At 25.7% G+C, this 16,714-nt stretch overlaps 1 protein-coding gene across 1 annotated transcript; it reads left to right on the top strand.

Annotated features, from left to right (window-relative positions):
* Window positions 1-252: 252 nt before the first annotated feature.
* On the top strand, window positions 253-15,161 carry LOC111612749. Its single transcript, XM_023353999.1, has 2 exons — window positions 253-825; window positions 15,129-15,161. The coding sequence occupies exons 1-2, from the start codon at window positions 427-429 to the stop codon at window positions 15,159-15,161; spliced, it is 432 nt and encodes a 143-aa protein (XP_023209767.1). The 5' UTR covers window positions 253-426.
* Window positions 15,162-16,714: the final 1,553 nt, after the last annotated feature.

Genomic DNA, 16,714 nt, shown 5'->3' with positions numbered 1-16,714 from the left:
CGGAGGGATGTTTCCTGGTATGGTCAACTTGTAAACGATTTAAGAGAAATAGGGAAATTCGATAGGGAAAATTCTGGTAGCGTTTAGTACTTTAATCATAATGATTGGCCAGACACGAGTAATCGATTAGTTATACTTTTGGAGATTTTCGACACTACTCAGCCGTTCCCCTCTTCTCGACAATCAATCCTGCCCATTCGAACGCATGCGTGCTTGTAGACTACCACTGATCGGTCTGGACGCCAACTTGTCCATTGTATCGTCTGCTTCGGAGATGGACATTCTTCGATCATGATCGAAACGCAATAAGCGAAGAACATGCGTGCAACGTCATGGACGGTGGGTACTGTAATGCCGCCGTAATCCATAACGGATGGCAAGTTGCTCAATGTGCACCGAAGACCAATATGTGGTGTTGACACGATTATGGGATTCGTCGACTCAGGCGGGGGGTTTTCCCCCTCCCTCTGTCTCTTACTGGTCGTATCTGGGGTGCTATGGGGTGCTTGGGGTTTCCCTCTACATCTTCTAGCCATAGTACCACCGGAACTGACTCATCAAGTATCGCGGGCATTGAGAAAGTCACTTATTGATATTGATAGAATGCCTGGCAGAGATGTAGCACTTTTAGCCAGTGTTTCGACACTTGGTAACAATACTCGTGATGTCATCACTACTTTATGCGACTCTCTTAAGCCGCATAATCCTAGTCTGCTGCTCACATTTCTCGACCCTTCTCTCACTTTTTATGTATCGCTTATCACTGGCTATGCACGGTTACCACATTTGGGTTTTAGATCTGGTTATTTGGACAGTGCTTCCAAGGTAAGATCTCTTTTACTTTACATTGCAAATAACCTAGAACACGTGTCTCTCTTTTTATTTCTAATTAAACTATGTAAACAAAGTTAAAGAATTTAAAGAAAAAGCAGCAACAGCTTCGATAATCTCCAAATGTAGAATTATCCTACAAGTCAATTTATTGATCCGATGAATTAATATTATGGAATCGACTAAACATTTTGATCAACTTTCTGTTTAGTGCAAAAGATTGGAAGCGACTTTTTCAATTATTTCAGTTTGATTTATCTTCGTATACACGCTTAAATACATACATATAAAAGTATACACAGAAGTGGAGTATTAAAATTCTAATATTTCTAAACTAAACAATGAAAATGGAGTGAAAGTGTGTAAAATCTCTTAGAAAGATACTTTTGATACGAAAGTGCTACACGTGTTATTTTTACAAGATCCTCGACAAAACTTCACTCAGCATATTCCATTGTTGAAGCACCTAAAAGTATTTTTACCGAAAATATTCTTTTCGTGTAGAATCCTTCAAAAATTGCTGACAAAACTTAAAATTTTTAGAATTTTTATCTCGAGATAAAAGTCACATTGTTCAAAAATATATTTATTTATTAACATGAAAAATTCTGATAAAATGCAGAAATAGAACGGATCGATAGAAAGTTTCCTTAATGTGGATGAATGGACTTCTGGGAGTGAAGTAAATGTGCACCTTTTGTCTTTCCTTTTAACTGTCCATTTGCATAATGTTTATTTAGAAATATAACTTACACACACTATTTTACACTAATATTTATAAGCTAAAAATATCTATACACTTTGAAAGTGGATACATTTCTTTGTATACAAATATACTTTTGAATATTTGCATTATTTTAGTTTCTAATAAATTGTTTTATAACTTATATTTAATATTTAATTTTCTAATATTTCTTTATTCATTTTTTTAGTTAAAATATGACTAACTTTAAAATATTTAAGTTGAATTCTTACTATTACTAAGTGAAACATTTATAAATTTAAACAATATTTGGAAGAGAAATATAAAGAATAATTATAATTTTAATATATTTTATGATTTATCTTATTAAAATTTATAAATTAAAATTATAATTCTTAAATAATAAACATTAAAACTTCTAAATATTTAGTGAAAAATTGTGAAATATTCACACTGAAAAGTTTTTAAAATATACAAATGTTGAATAAAATGAAATTTTTTTTATTTTTTTACATTTTCTTAATTTAGAAAAGTGTTTTCGTTAAAGAAACAAAATTAAAAACTGTCATATTTAATTAAAATATATTGTTAGAACATTACCCAACATCTGTGTTAAAAAACTGTTGGATTATTCTCAACTTTTGCAATTAAAAAGTATTTTGTAATCAATTTTAAACTTCTTTTGATTAAATTACTATATTTTATAATAAACTTAATTATCATATGATGATACTTAAATTGTATATTAATGCTAACAAGTGACATAAGAAGTGATGCTAATTAAATATTGATATATATTATAAAATAATCTTTAATCACTTTAAAAAATATAATTTAAAACATAAATCTTATATAGAATGCTAAAAATTTAAGAAAATATATAAATACATTATGAAATTTATATAAAGATATTTGTTTTGCAAACTGTATGCCCTGTGTTTAATTGAACATAAAATGTGCATGATGCAAATTATGTGTTTATATTAAAAAATATATATTAAGTTAATAAAAAATCTGTTTTTATATATTCTTGCCATAAGCATAATGTCATACTGCATAAATTCAAATTAGCATATATTTTATAATTATTCTTAAAGAAATAGTTTTTGTATTGATAGCAAATTATATAGGCTATTATTATTGTTACAAAGTAAAATTTTAAGTAATATAAAGTGAGGAAAAGTTTCTTACATTTCTTTTCTAATTTCTTTAGGAAAAAAATAACAAAAAATCACAGTATGATATTTTGAAACATGGCTATACATTTATTGTATCTCTAGGGTGTAATAAATAAGATTTGTGCCACAATTGTGGTGATATATATTCTGGTATTTATATCTAAAATGTTGTTACTTCGCTGTCGATTATAATTTAAGCTTTATCGGTGATAAAATTCGATTTGTTGAAGTCTCCTTAATTTTATACTTTGATATGTATGGTGAAAAATTCGTAAATTCACAATTATCTTTGTTATTACGAAACTGTGCACACAATTTGCTTATAGTATATTCATTATTATCTGTTTGTTTTGCATATATTTATTCCGAAATCATCCGATTAGCACGCCTAATATCCATTAGATTGCGTGACTTAACGTTTAATATATTAAATAGCTGAATAGTGTAAACAATCATAAATACTCTTTAGATAAACTATTAAAAGATTATTGGATTATATTATATAATTATTAATATCTTACACGTAACTTTTCACTACATTCAAACAACGAAGTGACAGTTGAACTCATTTCGCTTCACAGAAGATCATGAAATAAAGATTCGATGTTATGCTTCGTGAATTAGAAATGCCATAAGGATGGGATGCACGGATTTCTCTAAACAAACGTTTAATTTGATGAAAAGTAGAGTCAGAATCAAAACTTCTGCTGACATGTAATTTTATCCTCGTGTTCCGGATCCATACAAGCAATGACAGACAGAATGTGATGGATTTACGTAGAACCCATGTTATCTTCCACGCGATTACACAGTTAAGAAGTACAAAGAAATCCACCTTATTGATCTACATATTTGAAAAAAGAAAAGAGGGAGAAAGGACAAAATCTCCACTAAAATAAAAATGTTTTCCATGTCTTCAAATCAATGTTTTACTAAGTTATATATATATCGAATTAAAACATTTCTCATTCAAGACACGTTTGCACTTATTAATTGCAAGTCGTAACTTTTATTTTTTTTTTATTTTTGCAGAGAATTCTTTGAGTAACTTTCCTATATTTCGCTAAACTTAATAGTAATTTTATATCCGGTAAGTAATAAGATTAAGAGAAAGTAAAAGTGTCAGCAAATGAATTTAGAAATTTAATAAAAATACATTTAGATAATTTAGCGGCTTTCTAGAATGTTAGATTTAAACATGAATAATTGAACGCACATTGCAGAACTTAAATATAACATGGAGTATATAGCAATATGCATTTTTCATAAAACATTATAATGTATTCTATTATAATAAGTAATGTGGAATATGTTATTTGTATAGGGCGTGAGTACAGTACATGTAGCAATGCATTGTAATTTTTCTATGTAGTCTACATAAAATATTAAATTGATAAAGTAACATTTTTCTATGTTATTACATTGGTATTACGTAAAAATATATATGTTCAGCCAACTTCTCTGTTTATTCCCACGTTGAAGTTGCCTTGGTGACTAGTTATTTTTGTACAACAAAAGGATAATCTTAACTCAAATAATTGTCCTCATTCTACTTACTACTAAGGTTAAAAGTATTGAAGAAGTCATTTAACTGTTTCATTGGATTAGTTCTTAACTTTTCATCAAATTGTCCTCAATAGAAGAGTGGAAAGAAAAAAAGTAACCCTTAAACAAATTGTTTCTAAAAATATAATGTATTTAAGTATAAACTAAAGGGAATAAAATAGATATATATATGAAAAACTAACAATTTTCTTCCTTTCTTCTTACGTTATCGAGATGTAATCACGTGGCAGGATGATAAATGAGGAATTTAATATGTGTCTACTTGTCACGTGATTGTGCAGTTAAAAATCACTCGTAGTTATTGATAGGAATTCATTGTTTTTTTATTCATTATCATTAAACCGTAGCTAATATTATTTTGTTTCGAATAAAATAAATAATTACGATTAAATTTACACAATTTTCATATTAAATTGATTGTTTATATTTAAATTTTAACGTCCTTAAAAACAAACAGAAAAAGAAAAATGTGATTGGTCGAATTTAAAATTTTGAAATTGATCTTCAAAGCGATTAGTTAATTTGAAAATTCAAATATTAATTTAACGATCCGATTGGTTCGTTTAAATTAAAATTTTTGGCCGTTGAATTTATAATTATTACTGATTAAAATTATGAAATAATAACTTTAAAATACGACTTTTTTTAAGTGTATTTTTTGGAAATTTTATTATTGAATTAAATTTATGTAAAAATGATAATTTGTGATTTTTTTACTAAATATGAAATTTTATATAAAATTGTCTTTATTAGAATTCGTTTTGATTGAGATTGAAAAATTTTCTGGCAGAACTAATTTAAAACTTCAACAGCTGTCACTGAAGGTTTGACATTATCAATTGAAAATAATTTTGTTATTTTTTTCTTTCTTCCTCTCTTCATTACTTATTTAAATATTTTATCATTGTTTATTGAATAACACGGTAGTAATTATGATAATTTTGCGTTGTAATTTGATAGTTTAGTTTTCGAAGCATGTGCTTGGAAGACATGTAAACACGAGTATAAACTTAGAGAAAGTAATGTAATAAATTCTTCTATTAATGATGATTTTGATTTATATCTTTTAGATTTCGTTCAATTTATGTTCTCTGGTTTGATATTTTCTGTTTTATTCATTTTATGGAATCAAAGGAATGCGATTAGAAAGATGGCTTAAGGCCAAAACATTCATCGAACCAGAAAGGATGGCTTTCGTCCATAGCTACAATCGAAAATCTAAAGATTATTTCCAACATGAAACCGGAAATATTGTAATAAATAATCTAGAAATTATTTGGAGAGATTGGAGGAAAAATCAATAACAACCTATTCAATCGATTTTTAAAATATTTTGTAGGATTTGTTCTTCATTTGTAAAAAGATTTTGAAAAGAAATGATGCTATGATCAACTTACATCAATTGGATAAGACAAATTGCCAAATGGCTTATTATGTGAACTCTTTACTAGAATGATTTATCAGGATAAAGATTTGTTAGAGTGGTAAGAAGATAACTGCTTTAGAGATAAAAGAATGGATTTCTGGTGAATTATGTAATATTTTTACGTGTATAAGTATTAGAAATGTTTTAATTTAGAGAAATATCATTTTAATAAATTCATTAAAATCGTATAAAATTTATATTGGCAGTATCTGTCTAGATATTAAGATTTGATACTTATTTTAAACTAAGTTTGCAACTTACTCGAATTTGGAAATGTTAAGAAAGCTGTTTGTTGATGTAAATAAAAGAAAAAATTTCAAGAAAAAAATGAAAGAAAATAACTGTTTTATATAGAAATTTAAGTAAACTAAAAAAAATAATTTTTTTTTGATTTTTGTGATATTTGCATATTTTAAGCAAAAAATTGAGTAGAGAATATTGTAATTATTAAAACATAAATAAATCGAAGAAATTATTTAAACAACAAGAAATAATCCAATAAAGAAAAAGAATAAAAAAAATTTAAAATCAGAAGAAAGACATCAGTAAACCAAAATCGATATTTCTTCAGAGTTAAGAAAACAAACGTGCATTTTTATCATTTGAAACATGAACGGTGTTGGATAGTGCATCATTCATGAGTCAGGTTGTTGAAGCTAGTTATCCCCATGCTTTGTCAGACAAATAACTGCGCCTTATCAAATTCCAACACCGAATGTAATTTGCTAATAATCTCGCATTTAATATTTCCCTCATTATTTATTTCCTAATAATAATTTATATCAGTTTATTGCTATATCAAAGAGCCTTTCGAGAAATTAAATCACTTAAAGCAAAGATTAAAATCATTATATAGTTAAGATTCTTTATTGCATTACCTGGAAATTGGTTATGGATTATAAACCGAGAGATAATTTATTACGATACTTTAGAAGTATCAGGATAATTGATCGATTCTTTGAAAAATAATCACTTAATATAATGCAAGCATACATTTCATGAAATGAAAAATCGTTATGAAAGTCAAATGAAGGTCAGCATCAATTTTAGTCGGAAGAAATATAGAAAAATACTAAGAATGAAGTTTAGAATTGGGTTTATTTATAGTGACTACGAAAGAACTCTTTCTTGCTACGTTAATGTAAGATTATGGAATTAAATGATAAGACTGTCAACAGAAAATAGGGAAAACCTTAAAGATATTTTCGTCGAATTGTACGAAAAAATATACGGAACATTTGGTTACATGTAAGGATAAAAAAAAAGAATATCAGTAAAAGCACCAACGTCAGAAGGAAGTAATAGGAACATAAAGAAGGAAGAGTACTACAAGTGGAAGAGATAAATAAAAGATATCATTGCCAGCAGAACAAAACAGAGTATATCTTGAAAGTAATGGATATCTAAAAAATATAGGGATATAAGTGAAATGGATATCGTTATAAGTTAAGATAATAAAATGGGATTGTACGCTCAAAAATACAAAGTAGTAAAAAGCAGTAAGGATGTAAAAGTGAAGGAAATAAATAATGAATTATTCAACTAGAATTTAGGGATTTAAGGTGAAAAATGCACATTAGTAAATTGAATGTTATGTGAGTAAATAACGTAAAAATAATTTTAACCAGTGATATTGGAAATGGAACAAATTAATCAGAAATTTCACAGCTAGAAAGGATGTAACTAAGTATATCAATAAAATTGTCGGGGATTTGCCTAGGGTTATTATTAGAATAGTTATGACTTTGCAAGAAAAATATCAGATAGAAAAACGATAAGTTGTAAGGCTGATAAATAGATATTTTCTGCTATAAAAACTGATTTATTAAAGTACTCAATTGAAAACTTTTTAAAGTGTATATATAGATATCGATGATTGGGCATTCGTTTAAACATCTAAATTTATGAAATCTTTAACATTAATGGTTATTAAATAAATGAATTTTTAAATTGAAATAATTTCCCCGACTTAATTTAATAAATTCAAAATTTATTAGTGAATTATTAAAATGTTTAATTACAATAACAATAGCGAAATGCATTATGAATTTCCAGATTAATGTTGTCGTTTTAATATAGAGTGCTATAGAATGAATGTATAGAGTCATAAATGTCTGTTCTTGATTTCCTTCGTTTAAAATACGATAGCATTCATTTTTCTTGCTAAGCCACTTCATAAACTTTATCGTTTCTGCAAGAATAATAATTCTAAAAATCTCTCTCTCGGTCTAATCTTTATTGAATCAAAATTGAGAAGTTCGTGAAACGATGATAACATTTTATGCATTCAGAGATGAAGAAAACATCAAATTCACAGGGCATAACTGAAATTTTTAATAAAATTAAAATTCTCTATATGTAAAAGAGCTTTAAATTTCGCATATTTATTAGCATATCTATGCATTCAGTAATTTCAATATTTTCTAGGAATTTTTGCCGTTTGTATAGTATAATTTATACTTTTTTTATATTGAAATTCTTTGAAGTTTTTTAAAATATTTTTAAACAAAGTACTGCAAGAGAACGTGTTAAACAAACTGTAGTTCGAAAGTTGAAAAGTTTATAGTTTGTCTAGTCCACTTTAAGAAGTGAAAGAGTGAGGAATATATGCGGAAACCTAAAGTAAACTATCTCAACACGCTTTGCTAAAAATGTTTGTCAATCAATCTCTGATATCTGATATGTTTAGCATAAAAATATAAGAGAAGAAAAGAGCAGAGAGTGATATTGATTGGTCATATCGAATAGAAACTGGGTCAGCTTCGTGTCTATCCGGTCCGTCTGCTGTGTCCTATCTAATGGCGTCTCAATGTTAAAGCTCTTGTCACAAACAACTAATTTTCACATTCCATCATAGTAGATAACTTACTTCTTCAATATTTGCTACTTTAAATAATATATTATCGTATGTCACTTATGATAATGATGAACCAATACGAGAAGAAGGGGGGAAACGTTGAGTAAAATGATTCAGAATGGAGGATACTCAATAATATACTTCATATCAAATCGATAGAAATAATCTCACAGAAAGATATTCTGCACGATTTAACTTAATATATTTTCGAAATTCATGTTAAATTTTTAGAAAATTCTTCAGTTTTATAAACAATTTATTATTTTATTATATTTTTTTAAATAACAAAACTGTCAGAATTAACTACTTAAAAATTGGTAAATAATTTAAGTGATTTCTGCACAAATATTTAGTGATGAACTATTGCATTTGTGTAGAAAAATTATATTAATGATCTGTCTATTTCGTAACGTCTGTAATTTTTATTCCAGTCGTTTAAACATTAAATTATTACTCTTAGTAATTTTCTTTTTCTTCCTCTTCTTAAATATTTATTCTTGCATAAAAGAAATTCGGAAATGATATTTGAATTTTTATAATTCAAAAAAAAGTATATAAATTCTCTTAGATTGATTCTAGTCATATTTATCAAATCTCCTATTTAAGCATGCATTCAACCAATAATTTATTAGTAACGCCCCTTTATCATTGATTGCTAGAATGATGGATATTCATTTCCAACATTAATCTTTATATCTTAAGACATAAGGAAATATATGACATTGAAAAACTTCAATGTACACTGTTTCAATGATAAGCACATATGGATGCTATTCATGAACACGTTAATTTTCCCCCTTATTGATATATTACTTTCTCATTTGTATGATGTATAAAAAAACTTAGAGGTGCTATCTAATAATTATTTTCCATCTCAAGAATTATGTTTGAGGGACGTAGATAACAAAACTAGCAAATTGTTCTGCATTTAAAATTTTGTTTTCATTCGAAACGTCTTTTTGATCTAACAGATTTGACTTTACTTTTATCAGAAATTCAAATTTTACCAAAGAAGAAACTCGTGGATTTCATTCTTCATCAGAATTTCATACATATCTTCAGGATTGATATGTTTTAAAGAATAATTCTTGTCTGATAATGTATATATAAAGATTTCTCCATCAAGTCCGAAGAATACTTTATATACTCCAAAGCTGAATACAAAAGTTTATAAAAGCAACACATTTATAGTATCTTTCTGCTCTAGAAGATGGGAGTTTGTGTGGTTTAATCCAAAATTTTCCTTTCTTCCTTGATCAATATCGATTATAGATATAGCATCGATTGGAATTCGAAATCTGATTCTCAGAATCTGTGAATAATTTGATAAATTTAAAATTAATGCTTAACTTTTATAAGAATATTATTTTAAAAAGCAACTTTGTTATAAAAGTTTATTTTATTAATTTCATAATCACCTTTTTGTAAGTGTCTAATAATGTTAGTAACATGTTCATTTTCTTATACCCAGCAGGTAACTTATTGAATTTTATTGGATCAGAATTTTTCTATATCCTGAACATTACTTTTAAAGAATGGAAATTATGTATGAAAAAAAATGTTTTACTACTTTTAATTTTTAAAGAGAGTTACATAACTTTAGATAGCAAGCACATTAAGTTATCTTTAGCTGAAAGTTTCTTGGATCTTTTAAGTTAAATTTTTTTAAATTTTCTTTTTAATCTAATCATTTCTAAGTTATTATAATTAGAATTATATTTTAAAGATAAATAAGCATGAATTTTAATTTAAAACTTATAAAACATGTACTGTACAGTACATATTAACGATATTTTCATTTTATACAAAAAATATATCCATTTTTTGTAATTAATATGATCTTTATTCTGAGTAAATTTGATTTAAAATCTTTTATTGCAGTCATTTTAAAAATATAACGTCTTGTCTTTTTAAATTTTAGTAAAAAATTCATACAAGACGTGCTTCTGTCAGCATTACTTGATAAGTTTTCTCATGTAATATTTGTAAAAATTAAAATTTCAAATATAAAATTAATTCAACACGTAACAAGTGGTCCATGCCATTTTTGTTATGGACCACTTGGTACTATATGGGATGTTATATGCTTTATATTTGCAATTTTCATCTCATAAATTATTATTCCATTTTTATCTTTTGGTATAGGATCACTCGTTAAATACTTTCTTGAGTTTAACAGCCTTTCGTCACTAAATTAAGAAGGATATTATCCTGTTTATTTATATAAATACAATCATTTGTTCTTAATTTAGCAACAGGAAAGCAATAAAATCGAGAAACGTCCTTGCCGTATATGATCGAATATACTTGATTAAATAAGCATTTTCCTAATTGGTTTAAAAATAATCTTTAAATTTATCGATTTTACAATGTAATTAAAGTATAAAATATATTTTCATTTATATTTCAAACTTATATAACTTATTTATTCTACATATCGAGATTTATCTCTTATATACATATATATTATATTATAAAATATACAATAAAAGCTTATATTTTAAAACACAAATTATAAAGTGTTTTTTTTTCTATTAATAACTTTTAAAATGATATTATCGTGTACTTTTAGTAAAACATTAATCTAATCGATCTTGTTTTTTTATAATCCAAATCTAGTAAATCAAATGCATGTCGAGACAAACTCATCCAATAACATTACTATTTTAACAGGTTAGAGCTCTTAGTAAATTCTTTAAATAAACTTCCATGCAGGTTCAGGTTCAGGTTCTTTATTGCCTCAAAGAATATCAAAAAAATTGTCTCGAACCCGTTATATTTTTAGAAACATCAAAAAATGCAAAAGTAAAAAATATCAATACAACGATTGAAATACCTCGAATGTATTTATTGCATGTTTTTTTTTTAATATTTATTTAAAAAACTTTCCGTTATTTCTTAAAGATTATGGTATATTAATGTTCATAAAAATGAAATTAATCTTCCAAAACAATGGAAATGGATGCAAACAGGCAAACGTTCTTGTTGAAGCGAGACTGCATATTAATGGTTACGCATGACTTGCTATAGAGAAAAGCTTACAGTTTCAGTTCAGTTGCTAACGAAACAGTTCAATAATCAAAATAAACCGAATATTTTAAATTAAATAAGGATATAAATTCGTATTTTATACGTATATATTTATAATGTCTAACAACAATTTGTCTAGTATTTGTTAACTATCATCATCAACGATTCATTTAATCGAAACAATTGAAATTTGTAATGCCTGTTACACATTAATTACTTCATATATCATTATCATTAAATTCTCATAAAGTCAATATTAATGATATTTCGCTTATAATGGCTAAAATTTCATTAATCTTAAAACTACAAACTACTGAGTGTATTTTGTCCTCTTGCCAAAAACATGGAAAGCAAAAAATAGAAATTCAATCCTTATTTCTTTTAAATCTAAGTAATTAAGCGAATTGTTTTGACAAGAACAATGTCTTCGTTAACTTTTACATTTTGTTAAAGGATAAAAAGAAAATAAATGAGGAAAAATAAACGTATTTATATATCTGAAGTTAATTCGCTTGTTTATCTGTTTGCTTTCTTTATTTTCTGTGTGGCTAACAGAGAAAAATCCAAGTAAAGTAAATAATTTCGATATATTTTTTTTTCTATTTTTTTCAGCAATGGCTCATCTACAGTTGTTTCAATCGTATTTTCAATGCACAGATTTATATCTTCTGTGATTTAAAAATGGAATGAATTTTCACTCCTTTTGCCTTAATTTTTTTTCGAAGAAGAGAATTTTTTAAGTCACAGAAATTTAAACTAAATTAAGTCTTAAATTTCTTTGCCTCCGGAGCTTAAAACTAATGAATTTTTTGCTTAGAAAAATAGATTTAAGGCTTAAAATAATTCCAATGTTTAGAAAAGGAATTAAGGCTTTAAACTAATGAAGGAAGAAACGTTTTAAGGCTTAAACAAAATTTTTTACCTCGAACAGAACTTAAAGGTTTGAACCAAATGAATTTTATTCATATAAAGCGAATTAAGGCTTAAAACGAATCAATTTTCTTCCTAGAAATACTAAAACATCCATTTTCTATACATATTTTTACTATTTACATAGGTACTATTTATGTATAACTTATATCAAACATAAATTTAAATCGTAATCCTGATAAATTTTAAAACCTTCAGCAATTCTAATTATATTGTGTATTAAATTCTTAAAGTACATTCACTTATTTATTCAGTCGTTTTGGTATATTTACTTGATTTATTAATTTTAAATAGGAAAGATTAAAACTAGATTATACGTTTTCGTTGTTATCTATGCATTCTATTCGTTTCGTTTCATAGTTTAATTATTAGATTTATTCAAAATTTTATCTAAAATGTTATATAAATATTTAATCTATATAAAACCTAATTTTTCTCAAGTTTGAACCAAAAAGAAAAGGAATATTTTATTACGTTTCAAGCAAGAAAATATGATAAAATCTATTAGAAACGAACAGTTATCGGTTACAATGTTTCTTTAATGCTACTGTAGTAACATTGATATAATGATGATGAACAAATTAAAATAAGAAAATATTTATTTTTAATATTTTTTTACTATTTAGATAAATATCGTTTATATGTAAATTATATTAAAATATAGTTTCTACCATAATCTTATGAATAGTTTCATTCATGTAATCCTCTTTAGAGAAGAGAAGGAAGAGGATTACATTAAATTACTATTACTTAATTTAAATTATATCCTAAATGATATTTAAAATTATTCCTAAACTTTTCTTTTTTGCTCTTTCTGCTCTTCTTTTCTGCTTTTCTTCAAAATATGAAATTAAAATTACTCTTTCTGCTCTTTTTTAGAGAAGAGCAGGAAGATCAGAAAAATTAGTTTAAATATAATTATCAATTTAAAAAAATAATATTTAATTTCATATATTCTTTATAATAATAATAAAACAAACACTTTTATTTCTAAATATTTTCTGTTTTTAAAATTTTATACTGAAAATGTTTACATTATTTTTAATGTTCGTGTACTTTAACAATAACCATTTTTTCATTTAAAAAAAAAGATTTAATAATTTAATTAGATCATTTTATTTATTTTATGTTGTTTTTTTTTAATTTTAATTCTTAACCTGCTGTTTATTACTTAAATTGATTTTCAGTGTATTTTAAAGATTTAAACACAAGAGAAGGATTTACAAGAGATTAAACAGTCAATTAACACGCTTCTTTAAAGGAAAAAGAAAAAAGATAAAGAAAATACTTCTTACACGATTAAAATGTTCGAAGAACTAACAAAATGTTACAACGGTAATAATTAACAGTGTTAATTTCTGTGCAGTTATAACGTTCGATCTGGCCATTTCTACTCTTGTAAGTACTGTAACGACTGTTTGTATCTAAGAACAGTTACTTCTTTATGTGGGTGAAAATATAAAATATGTATTATTTGCTTATTCGTAAGCACTTACGATAAAATCTACTAAAAGTCAACACACTTAATATGTTTATCTGTAACGATACTATAGTTATATTAACATGAAGATAATTAATAAATATATGTACTGTACAGTACATATTAACGATATTTTCATTTTATACAAAAAATATATCCATTTTTTGTAATTAATAGCATATTTATTAGCATATCTATGCATTCAGTAATTTCAATATTTTCTAGGAATTTTTGCCGTTTGTATAGTATAATTTATACTTTTTTTATATTGAAATTCTTTGAAGTTTTTTAAAATATTTTTAAACAAAGTACTGCAAGAGAACGTGNTTTTACGTTGTTTTTTTTCTTTCAAATCCTTCTTTTTAAAGTTAATATCGTGTATTATGCGTTGTTTATCTTCGTTAATTTGACTTTAATAACGATTTTATGTTGTAAAACTATGTAATTCTGAATTAATTTTGTTTTAAGATCAATATATCAAGTGTCGAGAATCGAATTTTTATTCTCAAAAGTATGAATTTTTTTTAAACAAAGGTATGCATTCGTGATTTAAGATGACAAAGAAATAGATTCTGAGTAAAATACAACCCTAAAAGTGAAAATATTTTATAGATTCCTGTGTAACAATTTTTATTAATGCTCAAAACAAAAATAATTTTTAATATTTTATGAGCGTAATAAGTTTTAAAAACTTAAATTTTTTATTATTATTAACTGCCCAAATTTAGTCTCTTCTTAATTATTATTGCTTGATTTACCACGAAACTTCCCAGCCAATTTTCTTTGGACTGATTGATTTAGTGGCTATTTCGAGGTCAAAACCCTGGTAGCACTCGATTTTCTTGGCGTTACGTGTGCAGATTGACAATGACCAAGATAGAGAATGTTTTGGGGTTACTTAATAGTTATCATCTTTGCTGAATTAACGATAATGCTAGGCACAATAACAAGAGAGACACGAGAGGATTTGCAGATTTATCTAATCTTAATTACTTAGGCTTTTAGTAATTATACAATTTCGATGGAGAAAATTATAATAATAAAATTGGAATTTTAACAAACCTATTGGCACTAAGTTAAGTAAGATAATTAAGTTTCATTTAGTGTAAATCTTTTTTTTTTTAAAGTACGTTCGAACTTTATTTGTCTTCTCCCATTAATCGCAATCGGATCAACTAGTTGGTTGCACGATTTTCAACAGCTTTGTCAATACGATAAAGCATTACTGCAGGTGAAAACAAGGTTAAATTATATTCTGGATTGATGCCAAAATGATAAAGAATAACACAATGAACAGAACTACACCCCAACTTAACTAAAAGGTGATATTTTTCATCCATTTTAATGTCTATCAATATTCCTTTAAAAAAATAAAAAAAATGTTTCCGGATGATTTCCTTTTAGGAAACAATCTGGCATTAAAAAACACACCAATAATCTTTTCCCTTTTTTTAATATTATTATTTAAATTTGAGTGTAATGATGATAAATTTCATCATTAGTATGCTTTTATCTAAGAATTCATTACAGAATTTTGAAATTTTTTTAAGAAAAAATAGTTTACCCTTTCCATTCATTTATATAGTAGAATTTAATGTGTTTTTTTTTCTACAGTTTTTAAAATTTTATAGTTTATTTTTTGTTTTCTGTAGAGATAATCTTTAAAATATGATTCAGTATGAGACTTCTAAGTGCGAAGAAAACTAATTTTTTTCTTGTTTTTCTTCCCTTTTTTTTCTTCTTTTCTTTTTTATCGATTCGTACCACCTTTCCTTTCTCTTAAAAGTTTTCTTAAATTTATAAATCATCATCTTAAGTTCATTTCGATGTATAAAGTAGTTTATTCAATTTTTATCATTTTTATATTCAGTTGTTACAATATGTTAGCATTTCTTCAATGTTGAAATTTTCTTTGCTTCGAATTGCTTATAATAAATCTCAATTTCTTTTTGAAAAGAGCACTTTCCTCTGCAAAATATAAGATATTCATCTTAGTGTCATCGAAACTAGCAGCATAAAATTGAAGACATTTCGATTTTTTGAATGTATTGTCTTTCATATACGAACCGATGAGACGTATTCGCTGCAAGATTAAAATGTAAATTTTCTGCTTAATATTTCGTATAATAAAATTTCCTGATAATTTAACAAAAAAACAATATATTTTTTCTAACAATTTAATAAAAATACTGCATTTTTCTAATTAAAAGTGATGAATTTTTTACGGTAGTTTGACAAAAAAAATACATTTTTTCGGTGAATTTAACAACAAGTAACGTGTTTCTGCTACTGGTTTACCAAAAAATAACGATTTTATCTAATAATTTAACAAAATTAATACGTTTCCTTTTGATCATTTAAGAAAAACATATTTTTCTTGAAATTTAATAAAAGAAATGCATTTTTTCCTCATGATAATTTAAGAAAAATAATTCATTTTTTTAAAATTAAACTATCAGGAAATTTTATCGTGTTACTCTGAAAATCAACACGAAAAAAAAATTAAAAAATAATTATTATTAATGGAAAAATGCTGAATAAAACATAATACGAAAAAATCTTCATTAACTTATTGCTTTTACAATGCCCTAGTATATTACATTACCCATTACGATTTGCATATAGATTATAATCTATACATTATTTTATTATTCAGAAAATTTTATGATAGATAAAAAAAATAAAGCAAGAACATTTCAATTTATATAGCATA

Source organism: Centruroides sculpturatus, unplaced genomic scaffold (genome assembly GCF_000671375.1).
Source record: "Centruroides sculpturatus isolate CEXI.00-Female unplaced genomic scaffold, Cexi_2.0 scaffold112, whole genome shotgun sequence".
Classification (NCBI taxonomy): Eukaryota; Metazoa; Arthropoda; class Arachnida; order Scorpiones; family Buthidae; genus Centruroides; species Centruroides sculpturatus.
The sequence above is the reverse complement of the archived record's forward strand: the minus strand, read 5'-3'. Positions and strand labels throughout refer to the sequence as shown.